Raw genomic sequence first — 23,345 nt, 5'->3', positions numbered from 1 at the left:
TAGAAAGAGAAGTTGTAGAGAGAGTTATTTTGACAACCCCCAAAAAGGTGACAGAAACAGTGACGCATGTGTCTCTGTACATTCAGTATTCGGCTCCACCCAACTGCTGATAACTTCAGCCAGCCACATCAACGCAGGTCTGACTCTGACAAGTCGTCGACTGCTCTGCCTTTGGGAGTGCGTTTGTACTCGCTAAATCCACAGATGAATAGGCTGTCGTAACATCTAAGACATTGCTTTACAACTATTAATTATATATTTTTAACATATAGATCGATTATTATCATGGAACGAAATAGTCGCCTGTTGTTTTGAAGTAGCTAGCTACGACGACTTAATAGCAGCTAGCTCGCTAGCTAAGGCAAGATACTGGTAACTAGCTCCTATCTGAGGTTACGTTGTTTTTCCAAAGGAAAAAAGGTTGCTACGTCTTAACTAGCGAATAACAAAAAACAAACTACGTTAACTAGCTAGTCTAGCTAGCTAAAACTATTATTTAATTGGGTGGCTTTCTGTTCCTTTGGATGCGGAAGATGGCCCAGTCACCGGGTGCGGTGCAAGTGCCTGGGATGCAGGTAAGTGGAGGCCTCCAACTTTTTTTACAACGAAACCATTTAGCTAGCTTGCTAGCTGTGAAGCTAGTTAGCTAACGTTCAAGGCGTTGCTAGTTAGATGGTGTGTAACTTTAGAACTAACGTTACATTTTGTAACTAGCTGTCTCAGTGGTTGGATTGCTAGATCGTTTTTGAGGGGCATTATGATACTAACAAATCAACGTCGGCTTGCTACCTTTTTATTAGCACTCGCGACCGCAGGTATTCAACGACAGTTCAGTGGAAGGAATGACAAATGTCTGACATTGTGTAACAGGTGAGCTAAATGACCTAACGTTAACTTAGCTCGCGTGGACTATCTGCTTGCCTTGTTTACTATCTAGCTAACGTTAGTTGTCTGGAGAAGAAGCACCAGAGGTCTTTAGCTATATATTTTGAGGGTGGCGTTGGTCATCTTAGCAATCAAGGAAAGGTTAGTTGGCTAATTGGTAGGTGACGTTTCATAAAGGCACAGGTGTTCACATCTGAAATTATATTTTGTGTATTCCTTGCCTTGGCAAATGTAGCTATGCATGTCATTGTTTAGGCGGCCATAAGGTCACCGTTCCCTAGATTTGTGACTTGAAATAGGCCGAAGCCACTAGCTACAACTGCTGCTTTTCATTTACAGCCTGTAATCTGACATGGGTGAGAACCTTTCAGTGCAATAACGTCAACGCGATATTATTGGGGCCCGTCTGTCATTGATGTGAACATCAGAGGGAAGATTGCTCCATGAGAACCTGTGTGTGTGTGTGTGTGTGTGTGTGGAGCTATAAGACTACAGTTGAAACTGGAGCAGCAGCATGTCAGGGTTCCATAGCCAATGGCTAAACAGTTTAAACTGGAGCAGCAGCATGTCAGGGTTCCATAGCCAATGGCTAAACAGTTTAAACTGGAGCAGCAACAGGACCAGGTGGGACAGGGAAGGCCAGGTAGTCCTGAGGCATGGCCCTAGGGCTCAGGTTCTCTGGGAGGGGAGAGAGATGGGAGAATTAGAGGGAGCATATTAAAATTCACCAGGTAGGACAGACTGACCCTAGACCCCCTGCACATAGACTATTGCAGCATAGATACTGGAGGCGGAGACAGGGGTCAGGGCACACTGTGGCCCTGTGACGATACCCCCGGACAGGGCCAACCAGGCAGGATATAACCCTGCCAACTTTGCCAAAGCACAGCCCCCACACCAACAAATTCATTCCTATCCAACTGTCTCTCTCCAGGGAGATCAGCAGCTCCCCTCCCTTATGATTTCCTGTTGTTTTCTTATGTAGCCTGGTCATTAGGCCTACCTGGAGTCCAAAGTCTGACGCTAAATCAGGCCGCAAGCCTTAATGTCTTGTGAAACTGGTATGATACTGCCAACTATGACCAGTAGCATTGGTCATGTTGAAGTGTTGTTCTGTAAGCTTGTAGAGGGTGTGGCCTGAGATGAAGTATTCCTTACCCTCTTGTCATCACCCTGGCTTCCTGTGGGTAACTCCTGAGGTGGAGCTAGGCTAGTTGTCAACAGTGCAGGAATATTGAAACGGCCCGTTAGGACTGTTTGTGCCCGTGTGTGTGTGTATGTTAGGCTAAATGTTTAGTATGCTGCATATTCTCTCCACAATGTGCATAGGGGCCTATTCTCTTCAGCTTTTAGTTTTCAATATAAAAAAGGTCCATGCGTGAGACAAGGGGGCAGGCAGGATACAGCCTCCTATCGCTGCTCTGGCCCTCTGTGACGCCATGAGCCGGGCTCTGCTCACCCAGACACGGACACTGGTGCCATTCTAGGTAGTGCTGGAGCACCACACATCCAAAGGTGTTGAAAGACAAGGAAGTCCTCTAGCCCTGCCTCTGTGCTATTAATAGTCAGGGCAGGGCGAGATCAGGGCTGATGCCTCTGATTTCTTCCACTCTCTATACACCACTCTCTATGCCTTCTGGAACTGGAACCTCATTCTTCCTGTGTCAGGTGAGGCAGAGGGGTCATGATGATATCAAAACACGTCTGCTTCCCAGTGTTCTCAAGGCAGCACTCTCTCAACTTTGCTGAATTTGAAATGTCCCACATTTTGAACGAGGAAAGTTTTTATAATAAGCTTAACAGAGAAGAAAGTGTGTCATTTATTTGGATCCTCCAACTTCCTTTTGCAAACATGCTTGTGGATATTTAGGGATGGGCTACATTGCAGCAACAGTGCAGATTTATATGGATTTTCCTAATTGGGTGTTTTTTAAAATTAAATAGTTGATCATCAGTTTTATGCAATGGCCTATCAATGTTTTTTTTTTTTTTTTTTACCTGATCCAACAGTATAAACTAGCTACATAACTTGTATGTCTTCGTCTCTCGACCTTCAGAACAGCCGGACGGACCCTGAGGAGCTGTTCACCAAGCTGGAGCGTATTGGGAAGGGCTCCTTTGGCGAGGTGTTCAAGGGCATCGACAACCGCACCCAGAAAGTGGTGGCCATCAAGACCATAGACCTGGAAGAAGCTGAGGATGAGATGGAGGACATCCAGCAGGAGATCACCGTGCTCAGCCAGTGTGACAGCCCCTACGTCACCAAGTACTACGGCTCCTACCTCAAGGTAACACACACTGCTTACTAGGAATTGATTGACAAATGCCTGAACACAAGCATCTAACAAAGCGTAGGCCCCACACTCTAGCATACAGCTTGCTGTTGCTTGGTGGAATGTTACATCATACTTGGAGACCTCGGGCAATATTACACTCACAGCTGGGAGTGTAAATCAGCTACAATTCAACAGGAGATGTTAACGCCTGTTCCTTCAAAATGATAATGGATCAGTCTGTACCATAGAAATACAGTGTCACTTATCAGAAGAACCCTCTTTTACTATTTTACAATACGTGTATTTCTAGAAGAGGCAGATGTGACTTACCCCTGGTTAAATACACCAGGGCCTTGAAATGTTACAGTAACTCAGTGGAGGCTTTCATAAAAATATTTTTTTATATAAAACTATTCTAAATATATTGTCACCAAATAACTGTTTTAAAACACTGTTGTACAATGGTCTACCGTATCCTCAACAGCACTCTGTAGGTTAGCGCAATGGTGTATCTGGACGACAGCTATTTTACATCCTCCTCTGGGTACATACACTTCAATATAAAACCTAGGAGGCTCATGGTTCTCATCCCCTTCCATAGACTTACACATTAATTATGACAACTTCCGGTGGACGTCCTCCAACCTATCAGAGCTCTTGCAGCATGAACTGACATGTTGTCCTTCCAATCAAAGGATCAGAGAATGGATCTAGTACTGAAAGCATAAGCTCCACCTAGCTACTGTAGCACTGCAGTGCATAACATGTGGTGAGTAGTAGACTCGGAGAGAGCGGGACAAAAGTTGAACCGTTAACAAATTACTTAAATTGAGGAGCAGCAGGAGTTTCATTTTCACACTGTGCTAGCTAATGCAGCTAATTTAGCCTATACAACAACCTGACTCAGAGGAATGATATTTGTTAGCTAGCTGGCTGATGTTATCCAACACCAACTTTTCCAAATCCTTAAGTCCATGGAAGCTTTCGGATTTATAAATGTATTGCCACCAGGGCCCGCCTATGTAACTGCTTGTTGTACACTACGGCGTGATTGTACACATGGATTGGAGCTTATGCGGTTGTCGATGCCCTTGAACACCTCGCCAAAGGAGCCCTTCCTTTACTAACTTGTTAGTTCTAGTAGCTATTTTGACTATGACGGTGACGATGTAGGCTGTGTAGCGGTTATGGTATGAAGGTTTGGCTTATAGATGTTTGTTCGCCTGGTCACAGACAGCTGTTGTGCAAAGGAAGAATGTGAGAGAAGAGCAGGTAGATGTGACAATGTTTGTATAACTGCTATGAAAGTGAACTTTGGGTGTATTCCACCAATTCTGTTGCAAAACATTTCTTGAATGGAATGAAATTGGAATGGATTTACCTGAATTTGTCCAAAATAAACTTGTTTGGACTAATGATTACTTCCTAGATCTGCTACATGCAGGCAAGAGTGTGCAAGGTGGTATTGAATGTGTCAATGTCTGTCACCTTGATTACTCCAATTTGTGTCTCGGCCCTATTTTTATTAACATTAATTTGTAGGCTAGGTTATAGCACCCTCGTGTGTATAGGCAGGCCTGGCATTTTGTGTTTTTTTTTTTTTTTAGGGACAAGGGGATTTGGCCTTCTGGAGGTGCCCATCTGCTAGGGCACCAAGGCCATTAACCTCTCTGGTACAAGTGGGGTGCTAGCGTCCCACCTCGACAACAGCCAGTGAAATTGCAGGGCGCCAAATTCAAAACAACAGATCCCATAATTAAAATTCCTCAAACATACAAGTACTGTACACCATTTTATAGATAAACTTCTTGTAAATCCAACCACAGTGTCCGATTTCAAAAAGGCTTTTCTGCGAAAGCACACCGTGCGATTATGTTAGGTCAGCACCTAGTCACAGCCATTTTCCAGCCAAGGAGAGGGCTCACAAGTCAGAAAGAGCAATGAAATTAATCACTAACCTTTGATCTTCATCAGATGGCACTCATAGGACTTCATGTTACACAATACATGTATGTTTTGTTCGATAAAGTTCATATTTATATCCAAAAACCTCAGTTTACATTGGCGCGTAATGTTCAGGAATGCATTGTCAAACAACCATCCGGTGAAAGTGCAGAGAGCCACATAAAATTTCAGAAATACTCATCATAAACATTGATAAATGATACAAGTGTTAAACATACGAATAAATAAACTTCTCCTTAATGCAACCGCTCAGATTTCAAAAAGGCTTTACTGCGAAAGCACACTTTGCGATTGTTAGGTCAGCACCTAGCCACAGAAACCCATACAGCCATTTTCCAGCCAAGGAGAGGGCTCACAAGTCAGAAATAGCATTAAAATTAATCACTTAGCTTTGATCTTCATCTGGTGGCACTCCCAGGTCTCCATTGTTAGACAATAAATGTTTGTTTTGTTCGATAATGTCCATTTTTATGACCAAAAACCTCCCTTTTGTTTGCACGTTTTGTCCAGTAATCCGAATGCTCAAGGCGCGTGCACCAAGTTTTTATTTTTTTAAGTACAATAAAAGTTAGTAGAAACATGCCAAACGATGTTTAAAATCAATTCTCCGGTTGTTTTTGTCATAAATAATAATATTTCAACCGGACAAAAGCTTCGTCAATAGAAAAAGAGAAAAAAGAAAGACACGTTCCCGATCAGGCGCATGGCTGATGTCTGGAAATTTCCACTGGCCCCTGATTGCAAGTGCTGTATCTCCCTCATTTTCAGAGTAAAAGCCTGAAACGATGCCTAAAGACTGGCCACATGTAGAAGAAGCTATAGAGCTCGTGAACTGGGTCCTAAGTCTTTGTATGGTGGACAGGCTTTCAATGGAAAAACAGCCTCTCAAAATAATAGTACTTTCTAGTTGGATTTTCCTCGGGTTTTCGCCTGCCATCTCAGTTCTGTTATACTCAGACATTATTTTAAGTTTTGTAAACTTTAGTGTTTTCTATCCAAATCTACTAATTATATGCATATCCAATCTTCTGGGCCTGAGTAGCAGGCAGTTTAATTTGGGCATGCTTTTCATCCAAAACTTTGAATTCTGCCCCCTATACCCTAGTGAACAAAAAATAGCCAATTAATTTGATTTGAAAAACAGTAGTTATTCTGTTAAGAAAAGCATATGTAAATGTACATAAATAATTAGCCTACATGTTGAAGTGTAGGTGATAGCCTGTGTTGGCTATAGCCTGTCAGGTCCAGACCGATGCTTCCGTGAGGGAGGCACCAGAAAATGGAGCCAGACTTTAAGGAGACTTTTAATTACATACAGTGCATTCGGAAAGTATTCAGATTCCTTCACTTTTTCCACATTTGTTACATTACTCTTATTCTAAAATGGATGAAATAATGTTTCCCTTTATCTATCTACACACAATTCCCAATAATGACAAAGCGAAAACAGGTTTTTAGAAATGTTTGCAAATGTATAAATCAAATTTATTTATATAGCCCTTTGTACATCAGCTGATATCTCAAAGTGCTGTACAGAAACCCAGCCTAAACCCCCAAACAGCAAGCAATGCAGGTGTAGAAGCAAATAAAAAAACTTGACTTGAAATTGAGTTCCGGTGCATCCTTTTTCCATTGATCTTCCTTGAGATGTTTCTACAGCTTGATTGGAGTCCGCCTGTGGTAATTTCAATTGATTGGAGAGGCATGCGCCTGTTTATATAAGGTCCCAACGTTGACCGTGCATGTCAGAGGAATAACCAAGCCATGAGGTCGAAGGAATTGTCCGTAGAGCTCAGAGACAGGATTGGGTCAAGGCACAGATCTGAGGAAGGGTACCAAAAAATGTCTGCAGCATTGCAGGTCCCCAAGAACACAGTGGCCTCCATCATTCTTAAAAGGAAGAAGTTTGAAACCACTAAGGCTCTTTCTAGAACTGTCTGCCCGGCCAAACTGAGCAATCTGGGGAGAAGGGCCTTGGTCAGGGACGTGACCAAGAACCCGATGGTCACTCTGACAGATCTCCAGAGTTCCTCTGGTTGTCCTTCTGGAAGGTTCTCCCATCTCTGCAGCACTCCACCAATTAGGCCTTTATGGTAGTGGCCAGACGGAAGCCACTCCTCAGTAAAAGGCACATGACAGCCTGCTTGGAGTTTGTCAAAAGGCACCTAAAGACTCTCAGACCCAGAGAAACAAGAGTCTCTGGTCTGATGAAACCAAGATTGAACTGCATCAGCCTTAAAAAAAAAATATATATATATTTTGTTATGTACAGTGGTTGTATTAAATAGGGATCTATCACATCCCACAACTGTCCCAAGCTGATCAGTATAACAGTATATCCCTATTGTCTAGCTTCACTTGTCGCCTGCTTTGGCGTCGCTTGTCGCCTGCGCTTGTCGCCTGCTTCGGCGTCGCTTGTCGCCTGCTTCGGCGTCGCTTGACGCCTGCTTCGGCTTCGCTTGTCGCCTGCTTCGGCTTCGCTTGTCGCCTGCTTCGGCTTCGCTTGTCGCCTGCTTCGGCTTCGCTTGTCGCCTGCTTCGGCTTCGCTTGTCGCCTGTCGCCTGCTTTGGCTTCGCTTGTCGCCTGTCGCCTGCTTTGGCTTCGCTTGTCGCCTGCTTCGGAGTTGCAATGCCTGTGAGAAGAACTCAATCACGTGACTGGCATTGGCTAATAAGAAGTGAGGTATCTAAGAGAGCCATGTGAGTGGTGCTTCGGAGCACAGCGATTGGCAGCGGGGAGAAGAGAATTATAATTATTATATTCAGCCCCAGGGCATAACAGACACTTTTTGATATTTTTTTGAGGGCATTACGGTGATGTCGGGAAATTCGATACTCATGTAGTACCCTAAACTTATCAATGTTATATTGAGCTGGGTGTATGGAAAATGAATGACAGTCATCCAACATACTGTAGTAGAAGGCCATGCACATCAAAAAGTAAACCGTCCTCCCTAATCTTAAACAACACAGACCGCCACACCTGTATTTCTAGAAGAGGGAGATGTGACTCACCCCTGGTTAAATACACCAGGGCCTTGAAATGTTACAATACCTGTATTTCTAGGAGAGCGAGATGTGACTCACCCCGGTGTGTTTCATTCTATAGCTAGAGGACTCCTGATATCTCCAGGAGTGATATGTATCTGTTCTTCAGTACTGGGTTTTTTTCTAGCTAGGGCCATTTACTTTAAGTGCTGCCTGTCTTCCCAGTAGCCTACTCTGTGTGTGAACTGTTGACTGCTCATGAATTGCAGATTGTTGACAAATGAATCAAGATCAAGGGGCAGGGCAATTTGTGACTTATTTTGGTAATCAGTGGCTGTATTGTAGGGGGAGTGGTTTCTTCTCCTCTACTTCAGTCTACCCTGGTTTCTCAGCGGTAGCTGTAAGCGCCAGTCGTGTCAGTGGTGGTCTCATCTGCAAAGCTAAGATGGTTCTGCCGAGTAGTTTGAGGAAGGAACGCGAGGAAGGCGCTACACCACTCTCTCACTTGACTATCTTAGCTAGTTATTTTCTGATCTCATTTTGCTCTTTTGCAGCTTTGACACCTGTGTGTTTTCTATACCAGTTCACTCCTCTCCCTGTAGGCTTTACAGACACTCCCCACCCCTTGACTGTAAACCTTCTAATTGAGTGTACTCCGCACACAACCCATGTGGAATAAAGGGTCTCTGGCAGCGTTTGGAACTGCCGATCTGCGCTAAAGAACGCAGAGTTCATCTCGGCCTACGCTGCCCTTCGGTCCATTGACTTTTTTAGCCCTGATGGGAGACATGGATCACCCCACTCTTCATCTGACTATGTTTTATCTCACAGTCCGAGAGCATCTGGTTGTTGCGGTGGTGGTACATGGCTACTCATTTCTCCCTCTCACCTGTCCATCTCCTCATTTGAATTCCATACTGCCACTGTAACTTGTCCACTTAAGCTTAACATTGTCGTCTCACCCACCAGGTAAGCTTGACACCTTGATGAGCTAAATTCTTGACAACGGTTCCAGGCTCTTTGTACTTAGCGACTTCAACCTCCCGACGTCTGCCTTCGACTCATTTATTTTTGACCTCCCCCTTTCCCAATCCCCTCCAAATCACAAGGCAGGCAATACGCTAGAGGTTGTTCGCCTACTAATCTCACTGCAACCCCCCTCCAGATATTGGATCACTACTTTGTTTCCTTTTCTGTCTCCTTTTCCTCCAACTCTAACCACTCAACCCTACCCAGATGGTCATCCGCCGTCACAATCTACTTTCTCCTCTTATGTCCTATCATCTCTCCCTTCTGCTAAATCCTAATTTCCTTCCTGTCTCCTCATTCTGCCTCTTCAACCCTACTCTCCTCCTTTTCCACATCCTATCACTCGCACTGTCCCCTTTCCTCCCAGCCAGCTCGGGACTGTGGCAGAATGACTCATTGCAAGCTTAAAGAACAGGACTGCAGGCAGCTGAGTGAAAACGGAGGGAAACAAAACTTTTGTAAGCCTATCATCCTTTCACACCTTTCTACCTTTTCTTCCTCTGTATCAGCTTCTGAAACTACCTTCTATCAATCTAAATGTCAAGCTTCTGCATCTAACCCTAGGAAATACTGTTCCACCTTCTCCCTCCCTCCCTCTGCGGGCGACTTTGTCAACCACTTTTAAAAAGTTGATGACATCCGCTCCTCATTCACCCAGTTTGAATATTTTCTATTACCACCAAGATCTGCACTGGTCCCACTCTCACACAGAACTACTCTACACCTTGACCTCTTTCTCCCCTCGCTCTCCAGATGAATTATTGCGTCTAGTGAGGTCTGCAGCCCGACAACCTGCCCGCTCGATCCCCTCCTGCCTTCTCCAGACCATCTCAGGAGACCTTTTCCCATTCCTCATTAACTCATCCCTGACCACTGGCTGCATCCCCTCGCCCCCTTCCGGAAACCCAACTCGACTCATCTGACGTAAAAAACTATAGACCTGTATCTCATTTTCTTTCCTGATTTAATCGTTATCTCTCTCAGAATGAGCTTCTTGACCTTAACCAGTCAGGCTTCAAGACGGGTCATTCAACACAGACGGCTCTTCTCTGTGTCACAGAGGCTCTCCGCACCAAAGCTGACTCTCTCTCCTCTGTTCTCATCCTCCTAGATGGAGTCGCTTCCTTTGACACCGTGAACCATCAGATCCTCAGCTCCACCCTCTCAGGGCTGGTTGTCTCGGGCACTACACACTCTTGGATTGCACTACACACTCACAGGATCTGTGTCTGCACCATGTACTCTCACTACTGGTGTTCCCCCAGGGCTCATCTTCTCTCTATACACCAAGTTACTCGGTTCCATCATATCCTCACATAGTCTCTCCTATCATTGTTGTGCCGATGACAGTCAACCACTCCCACCCCACCCCCCTAACTGACACGCATTGCTGCGTGCCTGGCATATATCTCCGCTTGGATGTAGGCCAACCACAAGCTTAATCTCGGCAAGACAGACCTGCTCTTGTTGTTCCTCGGCCATGAAATGCTTGCATTCAGTCTGCATGCTCAATGCTGCACATGCAACAATGTTGGTGAAAACTATCCTGTTTTTGCTTAATATAAATCCACTAATTACACTTTCTTTTTTACATCTGCTATTTTTTATTTTCTTAGCAAGTTGGGCCTAAATCTTGTTAGCTTCTAATGCTAATCGCTAGTTAGCTGGCTATCTACCTAATAAAGGTACTGAGTCAGAGCAAAAGTAATTAGCTATACAGCCTATAATACCAGTGATGGTGTAGACTTAAATCAGCAAATCAGTTTGTGCAACACTATCTTCTAAATCTGAAGAATACGCAAAGAATGAATATCTTAGCTACATGAAGTAGCTAAGAGAACACTCAATGTAGCCAAAGATTATAGGGTCCACTAGAAAACACTTGTCAACACTCTTCCCTGGAATTTTCATTCATTGTCATGTCAAACAATGTATTCAAAGTGCCCACTATTATATTCTCTAACTATAGAATTTGACTTATCATTCTATTTCCATGATTCCAACAGTTCACCAAAGTGTGTTGCTCTAAATCGCTAGTCAAATCGTGATGGCAGTGTTTGATTAAAAATAAGACTTAGGCCTTACCCACATCATGCAACCCTGTGTGGAAATTCTCAAATTAGTGCAGGAAATGCAGAAAATAATAATTTTTGGGGGGGTTTGAATTGAACAGTATAAAACAATCAGAATTGAAATCACTTAGAATGTACAGTACCATTCAAAAGTATGAACACCTACTCATTCCAGGGTATTTCTTTTTTTAAACTATTTTCTAAGTTGTAGAATATTAGTGAAGACATCAAAACTATGAAATATCGCATGGAATCATGTAGTAACCACAAAAGTGTTAAACAAATCAAAATATATTTGCGATTCTTCAAAGTAGCCACCCTTTGCCTTGACAGCTTTGCGCACTCTTGGCATTCTCTCAACCAGCTTCAGGAGGTAGTCACCTGGAATGCATTTTAATTAACAGGTGTGCCTTAAGTTAATTTGCGTTAGAGCCAATCAGTTGTTGTGACAAGGTAGGGGTGGTATACAGAAGATAGCCCTATTTGGTAAAAGACCAAGTCCATATTATGGCAAGAACAGCTCAAATAAGTAAAGAGAAATTAAAGTACATCAGTACTTTAAGACATGGTCAGTCAAACTGGAAAATTTCAAGAACTTTGAACATTTCTTCAGGTGCAGTCGCAAAAACCAAGTTTTATGATGAAACTGGCTCTCATGAGGACCACCAGACCCAGAGTTACCTCTGCTGCAGAGGATACGTTCATTCAGTTACCAGACTCAGAAATTGTAGCCCAAATAAATGCTTGAGTTCAAGTAACAGACACATCTCAACATCAACTGTTCAGAGGAGACTGCGTGAATCAGGCCTTCATGGTCGAATTTCTGCAAAGAAACCACTACTAAAGGACACCAATAAGAAGACTTGCTTGGGCCAAGAAACATGAGCAATGGACTGGTGGAAATCTGTCCTCCAACTGTTGTCTTTGTGAGACGCGGAGTAGGTGAATGGATGATCTCTGCATGTGTGGTTCCTACTGCAGCATGAAGGTGGTGTGGGGGTGCTTTGTTGGTGACCCTGTCAGTGATTTATTTAGAATTGAAGGCACACTTAACCAGCATGGGTACCACAGCATTCTGCAGCGATACGCCATCACATCTGGTTTTCGCTTAGCAGGGCTATCATTTTTTTCCCAACAGGACAATGACCCAAAACACACATTCAGGCTGTGGAAGGGCTATTTGACCAAAGAGAGTGATTGTGTGCTGCATCAGATGACTTGGCCTCCACAATCACCCGACCTCAACCTTATTGAGATGGTTTTGGATGAGTGAAGGAAAAGCCAAGTGAAGGAGAAGCAGCCAACAAGTGCTTGTGTGAACTCCTTCAAGACTGTTGGAAAAGCATTCCAGGTGAAGCTGGTTGAGAGAATGCAGAGTGTGCAAAGCAGTCAAGGCAAAGGGTGGTTACTTTGAAGAATCTCAAAGATAAAAAATATTTTAATTTAACACTTTTTGGTTACTACATGATTCCATATGTGTTATTTCATAGTTTTGATGTCTTCACTATTATTCTACAATGTAGAAAATAGTAATAAAATTGTCCAAATTTGAAATTTGATTGGTACTGTTTATACGGAGACTGGTGCAAAACATATGGGGTTAAATGTATGTCAAAATAAACAAATGTTTCCCGATCTTTCAGATTTAGGACAGACACTTCAGAACAAACTTCCTTTTTGGGAGGGGTTTTTATCAGTTCCATGGCAGGGACTCTGTGTTTCTGGGCTTCTGTAGAGGGCATTGGTGTGGTTGCCACAGGTTTTTTTCTATTTGCACGTAAAATAATCTGAATAAATAATAACATCCCCAAACCACTAATTCCTACGATTTAATGGTGTTAAATAACACTGAATCAATCCAATTTATTTATGAATCCCTTCTTACGGCAGCTTATATAAAAGTGCTGTAAAGAAACCCAGCCTAAAACCCCAAACGGCAAGCAATAAAGGTGTAGAAGCACGGTGGCTAGGAAAAACTCCCTAGAAAGGCCAAAACCTAGGAAGAAACCTAGAGGAACCAGGCTATGAGGGGTGGCCAGTCCTCTTATGGCTGTGCTGGGTGGAGATTATAACAGAACATGGCCAAGATGTTCAAATGTTCATAGATGACGAGCAGGGTCAAATAATAATAATCATCATAGTGGTTGTCGAGGGTGCAACCGGTCAGCATCTCAAGAGTAAATGTCCGTTGGCTTTTCATAGCCGATCATTCAGAGACACTCTACCGCTCCTGCTGTCTCTAGAGAGTTGAAAACAGCAGGTGTGGTGAACAGTTCAGGGTTCCATAGCCACAGGCAGAACAGTTTGAAACTGGAGCAGCAGCATGACCAGGTGGACTGGGGACAGCAATTAGTCATCAGGCCAGGTAGTCCTGAGGTGTGGTCTTAGTGTTCATGTCCTCCAAGAGCGAGCGAGACAGAGCGAGCATACTTAAATTCACACAGGACACCAGATGAGACAGGAGAAATACTCCAGATATAACCGACTGACCCTAGTCCCTCGACACAAACTACTGCAGCATAAATACTGGAGGCTGAGACCGGAGGGGTCGGGAGACACTGTGGCCCTGACCGACGGTACCCCCGGACAGGGCCAAACAGGCAGTATATAACTCCACCCACTTTGCCAAAGTACAGCCCCTTGAGGGATATCTTCAACCACCAACTTACTATCCTGAGACATGGCTGAGTATAGCCCACAAAGATCTCCTCCCCCACGGCACAACCCAAGGGGGGGCGCCAACCCCCGGACAGGAAGATCACGTCAGTGACTCAACCCACAAGTGATGCACCCCTCCTAGGGATGGCATGGAAGAGCACCAATAAGCCAGTGACTCAGCCCTTGGAATAGGGTTAGAGGCAGAGAATCTCAGTGGAGAGAGAGGAACCGGCCAGGCAGAGACAGCAAGGGTGGTTCGTTGCTCCAGTTTCTTTCCATTCACCTTTACACCCCTGGGCCAGACTACACTCAATCATAGGACCTACTGAAGAGATGAGTCTTCAATAAAGACTTAAATTGTTATGGCTGCTATCCCACTAACGGGATAAGTGTCATCAACAACCGCTAAATAGCATAGCGCTACATTCAATAAATATGACAAAAAATATTTATATTCATGAAATCACAAGTGCAATATAGGAGAACACAGCTTAGCCTTTTGTTAATCCACCTGTCGTGTCAGATTTTGAAATTATGCTTCACAGCGAAAGCAATCTAAGCTTTTGTGTAGGTTTATCGATCGCTCAACAAAACATTAAGTACACTTAGCATCAAGTAGCTCGGTCACGAAAATCAGTAAAGCAATCAAATTAATCGTTTACCTTTGATCTTCGGATGTTTTCACTCACGAGACTCCCAGTTACACAACAAATGTTCTTTTTGTTCCATAAAGATGATTTTTATATCCAAAATTCCTCAGTTTGTTTGGCATGTTATGTTCAGAAATCCACATGAAAGAGTGGTCACGACAATGCAGACAAATTCCAAATAGTTTCCATAATGTCCACAGAAACATGTCCAACTATTTTTTTAATCAATCCTCAGGTTCTTTTTAAAATATATAATTGATGATATATCAACCACAAATGTCTTTCACAGTAGGAGAGGGAAAAGCCATACCTATCCAAACTCTGTTGTGTGAGCAAAACTCATGTGACCACTTGACACGATGTTCTTTCTGGCTGATTTTTCCAAATAAAAGCCTGAAACTGTCTGAAGAATGACACCTTGAGGAAGCGATAGGAAAAGGAATCTGGTTCATATCCCTTTAAATCCAGCAAAGGGAGGCTATGGAACATGGAGTTTTCAAAATAGAAGCCACTTCCTGTTTTGATTTTCCTCAGGGTTTCGCCTGCAATATCAGTTCTGTTATACTCGCAGACAATATTTTGACAGTTTTGGAAACTTTAGTGTTTTCTATCCAATACTAATAACAATATGCATATATTAGCAACTGACACTGAGGAGCTGGCTGTTTACAATGGGCACCTTTTCATCTAAGCTACTCAATACTGCCCCTGCAGCCATAAAAAGTTAAGGGTCGAGACAGAGTCTGCGTCTCTCACATGGATAGGCAGACCATTCCATAAAAATTGAGCTATATAGGAGAAAGCCCTGCCTCCAGCTGTTTGCTTAGAAATTCTTTGGACAGTAAGGGGCCTGCGTCTTGTGACCGTAGCGTACGTGTAGGTATGTACCGCAGGACCAAATCGGAAAGATGGGTAGGAGCAAGCCCATGTAATGCTTTGTAGGTTAGCAGTAAAACCTTGAAATCAGCCCTTGCCTTGACAGGAAGCCAGTGTAGAGGCTAGCACTGGAGTAATATGATCCAATTTTGGGGTTCTAGTCAAGATTCTAGCAGCTGTGTTTAGTACTAACTGAAGATTATTTAGTGGTTTATCCTGGTAGCTGGAAAGTAGAGCATTGCATTAGTCTGACCTAGAAGTGACAAAATAAAGCATGGGTGCATTTTTCTGCAGCATTTTTTGACATTTCTGATTTTTGCTATGTTACGTAGATGGGGAAAAAGTGGTCCTTGAAACAGTCTTGATTTGTTCGTCAAAAGAGCGATCAGGGTCCAGAGTAACGCCGAGGTCCTTCAGTTTTATTTGAGACGACTGTACAACCATCAAGATTCATTGTCAGATTCAGCAGATATGCTTGTTTCTTGGGAACTAAAACAAGCATCTGTTTTGTCTTGGTTTAAAAGTAGAACATTTGCCGCCTTCCTCTTCCTTATATCTGAAACACAGGCTTCCAGGGAGGGAAATTTTGGAGCTTCACCATGTTTCATCGAAATATACAGCTGTGTGTCATCCGCATAGCAGGGAAAGTTAACATTATGTTTTCGAATGACATCCCCAAGAGGTAAAATATGTAATGAAACGGGAACCTCGAGGAACACCGAAATTTACAGTCGATTTGTTAGAGGACAAACCATTCAGAGACAAACTGATATCTTTCCGACAGATAAGATCTAAACCAGGCCATATCTTATCTTTGTAGACCAATTTGGGTTTCCAATCTCTCCAAAAGAATGTGGTGATCGATGGCATCACTAAGGTCTAGGAGCACGAGGACAGATGCAGAGCCTCGGTCTGACGCCGTTAAAAGGTCATTTACCACCTTCACAAGTGCAGTCTCAGTGCTATGATGGGGTCTAAAACCAGACTGAAGCATTTCGTATACATTGTCTTCAGAAAGGCAGTGAGTTGCTGCGCAACAGCCTTTTCTAACATTTTTGAGAGTAATGGGGGATTCAATATAGGCCAATAGTTTTTATATTTTCTGGGTCAAGGTTTGGCTTTTTCAAGAGAGGCTTTATTACTGCCACTTTTAGTGTATAGGGAGCCGTTTGTGTTCAACATAGGAGGGCCAAGCACAGGAAGCAGCTCTTTCAGTAGTTTAGTCGGAATAGGGTCCAGTATGTAGCTTGAAGGTTTAGAGGCCATGATTATTTTCATCATTGTGTCAAGAGATATAGTACTAAAACATTTGAGTGTCTCTCTTGATCCTAGGTCCTGGCAGAGTTGTGCAGACTCAGGACAACTGAGCTTTGGAGGAATACGCAGATTTAAAGAGGAGTCCGTAAATTGCTTTCTGATGATCTTTTCGTCAAAGTAGTACATGAATTTATCACTGCTGAAGTGAAAGCCATCCTCTCTTGGGGAATGCTGCTTTTTAGTTAGCTTTGTGACAGTATCAAAAATACATTTTGGATTGTTCTTATTTTCCTCAATTAAGTTGGAAAAATAGGATGATCGAGCAGCAGTGAGGGCTCTTCGATACTGAACGGTACTGTCTTTCCAAGCTAGTCGGAAGACTTCCAGTTTGGTGAACTATTTTATTATAGCAAAGTTGGTAGCAACATTAAAATCTGTTGCAGCTCAAGTCGACTACGAAACCCGCAATGCTTTCTCTGGGCTGACTGGCTAGGTAACGTAGCTACACACAATACCATGGTTAACATCAGCATGTGAAGTAGCTAGCTAGACAAACTGCACTAGTAATTTAGGAGTCATCTCAGAGTTCAACTTTCAGTTTGTGTCTGCCCAGAGCTTCATGTGTATGTATATACAGTCATTGGCCCAGAGCATGTTGCTATGGCAACTACATCCCTTTTCCCATGTTTCCCATAGACACACAGGGCTCATTGAGACATGGTACTTGGAAGGAGAAACTGAGTTGAATAATTGGGCACATCTCAACAAAATATATTTTGTCAGGTCGTAAATGCGTGGATGTGTTCTAGACAGTGCCCATACCATCTAAGTTATTGGCTAATAGGGCGATCTGAAGTGAAGGTAATTGTTTTAAACGTTATGAAATGTGATATTGGATACAACACTATGCCCAGTGATGAGAATCATATGGTTATGACACGTTCCTATACAATTTCCTGATTTTCAGACTGATCACTTAGCGGCAGGTAGCCTAGTGGTTAGAGCGTTGGACTAGTAACCGAAAGGTTGCAAGATCGATACCCCGAGCTGACAAGGTAAAAATCTGTCGGCACTTAACCCACTGTTCCTAGGCCGTCAATTGAAAATAAGAATTTGTTTTCTTAATGCCTAGTTAAATAAAGGTTAAATAAATAAAAAATATCATGGTCATTTTTATTTCACCCACTGATAGGCTTTCACCAAATTGACAGTTTCATGATTTTTATTTCTGTGGGTGGTTTGTCCCTTTAAATAATTGTATGTTTATTGAATAGAGAGGTGGAGATGGCGTGGGCTGGATTCAAACCCACGCTGCAGCGGTACATTGTGTACCAGAGGCTACTGCCTAGACCTCTACACCATCCTAAGCCACGTTGTTCCATGCAGAATGTCTTGCATGTTTACAGCCATGTGTATTCCCTAGAAGAGGTTGGTATTAGAATGTCTAATGAGTCTCTCTCTCTGTACAGGGCAGTAAACTATGGATCATTATGGAGTACCTTGGTGGTGGCTCAGCTCTGGACCTGGTAAGAGATACTATATGTCAACATGAACAATGTCTGTTGGTGGATTTGTCTACTGGGTGTGTTCACTGTGTTTTGTGTGTAGCTGCGAGCAGGGCCCTTTGATGAGTTCCAGATTGCCACCATGCTGAAGGAGATCTTGAAGGGCCTGGACTACCTCCACTCCGAGAGGAAGATCCACAGAGATATCAAAGGTGCGTGTCGTCACGTCCAGCATGTAGGATATCTCGGACAGAGGCGAGCTGCAGTAGTACAGGGTTAAAGCTGCCATGTCCGTTTTCCATATTGAAACATCAGACATTACTTAACCTGTCTAGGACTGTCGCTTGTGGAACCCTCCCGCAACAGCCAGTGAAAGTGCAGGGCGCCAAATTCAAAACAAAAATCTCATAATTAAAATTCCTCAAGCATACAAGCATTTTACACCATTTCAAAGATAAAATTCTCGTTAATCCAGCCGAAGTGTCTAATTTCAAAAAGGATTTACAGCGAAACCACCACAAACGATTATTAGGTCACCACCAAGTCACAGAAAAACACAGCCATTTTTTCCAGCCAAAGAGAGGAGTCACAAAAAGCAGAAATAAAGAAAATTCATCACTAACCTTTGATCTTCATCAGATGACACTCATAGGACTTCATGTTACACAATACATGTATGTTTTGTTGATAAAGTTCATATTTATATTTAAAAAATCTGAGTTTATATTGGCGCGTTACGTTCAGTAGTTCTAAAACATGCAGGGATATTGCAGAGAGCCACATCAATTTACAGAAATACTCATAATAAACATTGATAAAGATACGACTATTATACATGGAACTTTAGATAAACTTCTTAACCTCTTGCTTCTACTCGGGACGCTTGCGTCCCAACTAGAGCTCTGGAAATGCAAATGCGCTACGCTAAATGCTAATAGTATTAGTTAAAACTCAAACGTTCATTAAAATACACATGCAGGGTATCGAATTAAAGCTACACTCGTTGTGAATCCAGGCAACAAGTCAGATTTTTAAAATGCTTTTCAGCGAAAGCATGAGAAGCTATTATCTGATAGCATGTAACACCGCAAAAGACCCGCAGGGGACATAAACAAAATAATTAGCATTTCGGCGTTACACAAACCGCACAATAAAATAGAAAACATTCATTACCTTTCACCATCTTCTTTGTTGGCACTCCTAGATGTCCCATAAACACTATTTGGGTCTTTATTTCGATTAAATCGGTCCATATAAAGCCTAGATATCGTTATATGTAGACTGTGTGATAAACGAAAAAAACATAGTTTCAAAACGTAACGTAATTTTTAAAATTCAAAAGTCGACGATAAACTTTCACAAAACACTTGAAATACGTTTGTAATGCAACTTTAGGTATTAGTAAACGTTAATAAGCGATAAAATTCATCAGGAGGCGATGTAAAGATCATTAGCTGTCCGTCTGGAAAAATGTCCGGCTAGAAACTCAACGAAAATATCCGGTCCTAGACCTGAGGAAATACGGTGCCCTGCATGTGTTTGACCAAGAAAAAACTCGAAGGGAAATGACAAGACTCTAGACACCGTGTGGAAGCTGTAGGTACTGCAACCTCAGTCAATTAATTGTGGTTCACCTTTATCAATGGGTTCAAGTAGCGCATGGATATATTTTCCCATTTTCAGTGATCAGTTTTTCCTGTGCTTTTCGATGTAAATGCCGTTCTGGTGAAGCCACAGCAGTGATTTAACCAGTTTTATAAACGTCTGAGTGTTTTCTATCCACACAGACTAAGCAAATGCATATACTATATTCCTGGCATGAGTAGCAGGGCGCTGAAATGTTGCGTGATTTTTAACAGAATGTTAAAAACGTAGAGGGTAGGAGGAAGAGGTTAATGCAACCGCTGTGTCAGATTTTTTAAAAACTTTACGGAGAAAGCAAACCATGCAATAATCTGAGTGCAGCCTTTAAACAACAAAGCAGCCAAAAAGATACCCGCCATATTGGATAGTCAACATTACTCAGAAATAGCATTTTAAATATTCACTTACCTTTGATGATCTTCATCAGAATGCAGAATGTTATGTCCAAATATCTTCTTTTGTTAAGGCGTTTGGTATACAAATCCAAAAGCACGTTCAGGTCGCGCCGAACGAGAAGTTCCTTTACAGCCTGTAGAAACATGCCAAACTAAGTATGGAATAAATCTTTAGGATGTTTTTAACATAACTTCATTAATGTTCCAACCGGACAATTCCTTTGTCTGTACAAATGAAGTGGAACGTAGCTACCTTTCACGTGAGCGCGCCAGACCGAGGCTGTGGCTCTCTGCCAGACCACTCACTCAAAGAGCTCTTATGAACCCCTCCTTTAGAGTAGAATCCTCAAAGGTTCTAAATACTGTTGAAAACCAGTGGAAGCCTTGAAGTGAAACATAACTAATATCACCCTGTATCTTCAATGGGGGCTGAGTTGAAAAACTACAAACCTCAGATTTCCCACTTCCTGGTTGGATTTTTTTCTCAGGGTTTCGCCTACCATATGAGATCTGTTATACTCAGACATCATTCAAACAGTTTTAGAAACTTCAGAGTGTTTTCTATTCAATACTAATAATAATATGCATATATTAGCATCTGGGACAGAGTAGGAGGCAGTTCACTCTGGGCACGCTATTCATCCAAAAGTGAAAATGCTGCCCCCTATCCCAAAAAGGTTTAAAACAATGAACATGTTTCTCCCCGCCTGCCCTTCCATCAGACATCATTGCACAATACAACAGCAGAATGTCCAAATTGTTTTTTTCACCACGATTCAGAATCGAACTGCCCAGTTTAAAAACCCATAAGATGCACCTGTGGCGACCAGTGGTGCAGTTTCACCTAATCCTGGATCTCAGCTTTAATATATCAGGTTCTCTCACCTTTTGTGCATTAATGTCAGTCATTTCTGTTGACCTCATGACTGTGTGCTTTGGTAGCGGCCAACGTTCTTCTGTCAGAGTGTGGCGAGGTGAAACTGGCAGACTTTGGTGTGGCGGGCCAGCTGACAGACACCCAGATCAAGCGGGAGACGTTTGTGGGAACGCCCTTCTGGATGGCCCCCGAGGTCATCCAACAGTCTGCCTACGACCACAAGGTTACCAGCTTTCTGTTCTCTCTTTAGTTTCTTCCTAAATAGTGTCCTACAGATATAAGTGATTCATACAGACATGGATTTGGAGACATAACGCAGCTGTAAGCTCATAAAGGACTGATAATGCACTAAGCTAACTATTGGTTATACTATTAGGGGAAATAGATTGGGGTCATCGTGAGGGGCTGGAACTGCTTATCCAGGGGACGAGAGAAGAATGGGCTTGTGTTTAGTGGAAGACACTTAAGTTGAACTCTTTACTTCTCTACAACATAATGATGTTGCCCAAATACTGCAATCTTACTCCCACATAATGACTACCTAACACACACTCCCTCCTCCAGGCTGATATCTGGTCTCTGGGCATCACTGCCATTGAGCTGGCCAAGGGTGAGCCTCCCAACTCAGACATGCACCCTATGCGGGTCCTCTTCCTCATACCAAAGAACACCCCACCCACACTCAGCGGAGATTTCTCCAAGACCTTCAAAGACTTTATAGACTCCTGCCTCAACAAAGACCCTTCATTTGTAAGTAAAATGCCCCAGCTCCCACCCCATTTTGCGTTATTGAGTGGTTGTTCTTGGTAAGCCTGCCTTTAATTGTGGGCTGATTGTCCCTCTGTATAGAGGCCAACAGCTAAGGAGCTTCTGAAGCACAAGTTCATAGTGAAGAATGCCAAGAGGACGTCCTACCTCACTGAGCTGATAGACCGGTTGAAACGCTGGAAGGCCGAGGGTCACAGTGATGGAGACTCCAGCTCTGATGACTCTGACTCGTGAGTAGAGAAGGCTCTAAACAATGTATCACTAACTGACAGTTGGTAGAAATGTGATCGAAGACCCTGTCTGAACTAGAATAAAATTCAACCTGTAGATGATCCTTCCTGCTGTCTGTCTGTGTGTGTGTCTCTGTCGGTATGTTTCCAGGGAGTCTAGTAACAAGGAGAACAACTCCTCCCAGCCAGGCTGGTCCTTTACTACAGTTCGCAAGAAGAAAGACCCTAAGAAGGTTTCCAATGGAACGGTGAGTTTGCCTCTGTGGGAGGAGTATGAGGAGAATGTTGTGTGTCTAATGTTTACCTCTGCTCACCATTTGATGACAGGACCAAGACCTCCTGAAGAAATCTACCAGCTTGACCACGCTGATTGCCCCAGTATTCACTGAGGTAGGGAAGGGTGAACTCTACATCCACAGTCTTTTATAAGTTGTAACGATGAGTAAATCCTCTATTGTTGTCTGTTTCCACCCCTCCTAGCTGAAGCTGCAGCGCAGGGATGGAGAGATGAAGGGAGTGATGGAGGACTTGGAGAAAAGCATCCACCTGGCTGAGGACATCTGCCCCGGAGTCACAGACAAGATGGTCAACCGCATCGTCGACAAGTTCCAGAGGTGAGTTAGGGGACGGGGGGCTGTTTAGGGGACGGCCATTGTAGAATAGTGCCATAGACTAGGAGTGGTTGGAAGCTGTGGAGATGACATGTTATAACTTGGAGCAGTTGGCCTTCAACTGTGTTCTTCCTGTGAACTTTCCCATCAGATTGTCTGTCAGTTAGTGGCATGTGGAGGGCAGGTTTAGACGCTTGATGAGGACCACGCCTCCAGAGTGCATCATCAGCCTCTATGCCTTTTCCCATCATCCCCCCATTCCTTTTCCCATCATCCCCCATGCCTCTCCTCTGATCAGCTCCCCCAGGACCAATGGATGCAGGGAAAGAGGGAGGACTCCTGCTGTGCACACTCACTGATCTTATAACCAAAAGGATATTTTTTAAATGTATATTTGTTGAAATATGTTTTGTTATTCTATTTTATTTAATCCCTTTAAAAGTAGGCTCAAGCTAGTGCCCAAAGCAGAGCCTGTTACTGTTATGGTAGTCAATAGTATTTTAGTTTTGTAATATTTTCAGTCTGAGACAACAAAAAACTCTAAGGTTGCAACCTCAATCTTCTGCTGAGTATAAGACATAGCTACTTAAAGATGTTTCAATTTTGAATTAATTTTTTACTGCTACTAAAAATGTTTAAGTAGCTATATTTTAGATGTTC

General features: G+C 43.0%; 1 protein-coding gene across 1 annotated transcript; it reads left to right on the top strand.

Moving 5' to 3' along the window:
* Positions 1–101: 101 nt before the first annotated feature.
* On the top strand, positions 102–22,950 carry LOC115101473 (serine/threonine-protein kinase 26-like). Its single transcript, XM_029620982.2, has 11 exons — positions 102–575; positions 2,943–3,173; positions 18,125–18,181; positions 18,264–18,372; positions 21,142–21,299; positions 21,641–21,826; positions 21,926–22,074; positions 22,226–22,322; positions 22,402–22,464; positions 22,555–22,688; positions 22,837–22,950. Exons 1-11 carry the CDS (start codon positions 525–527, stop codon positions 22,850–22,852), a joined length of 1,251 nt encoding a protein of 416 aa, XP_029476842.1. The 5' UTR covers positions 102–524; the 3' UTR covers positions 22,853–22,950.
* Positions 22,951–23,345: the final 395 nt, after the last annotated feature.

The sequence above is a fragment of the Oncorhynchus nerka genome, linkage group LG19, assembly GCF_034236695.1.
Source record: "Oncorhynchus nerka isolate Pitt River linkage group LG19, Oner_Uvic_2.0, whole genome shotgun sequence".
NCBI classification, from domain to species: Eukaryota; Metazoa; Chordata; class Actinopteri; order Salmoniformes; family Salmonidae; genus Oncorhynchus; species Oncorhynchus nerka.
The sequence above is the reverse complement of the archived record's forward strand: the minus strand, read 5'-3'. Positions and strand labels throughout refer to the sequence as shown.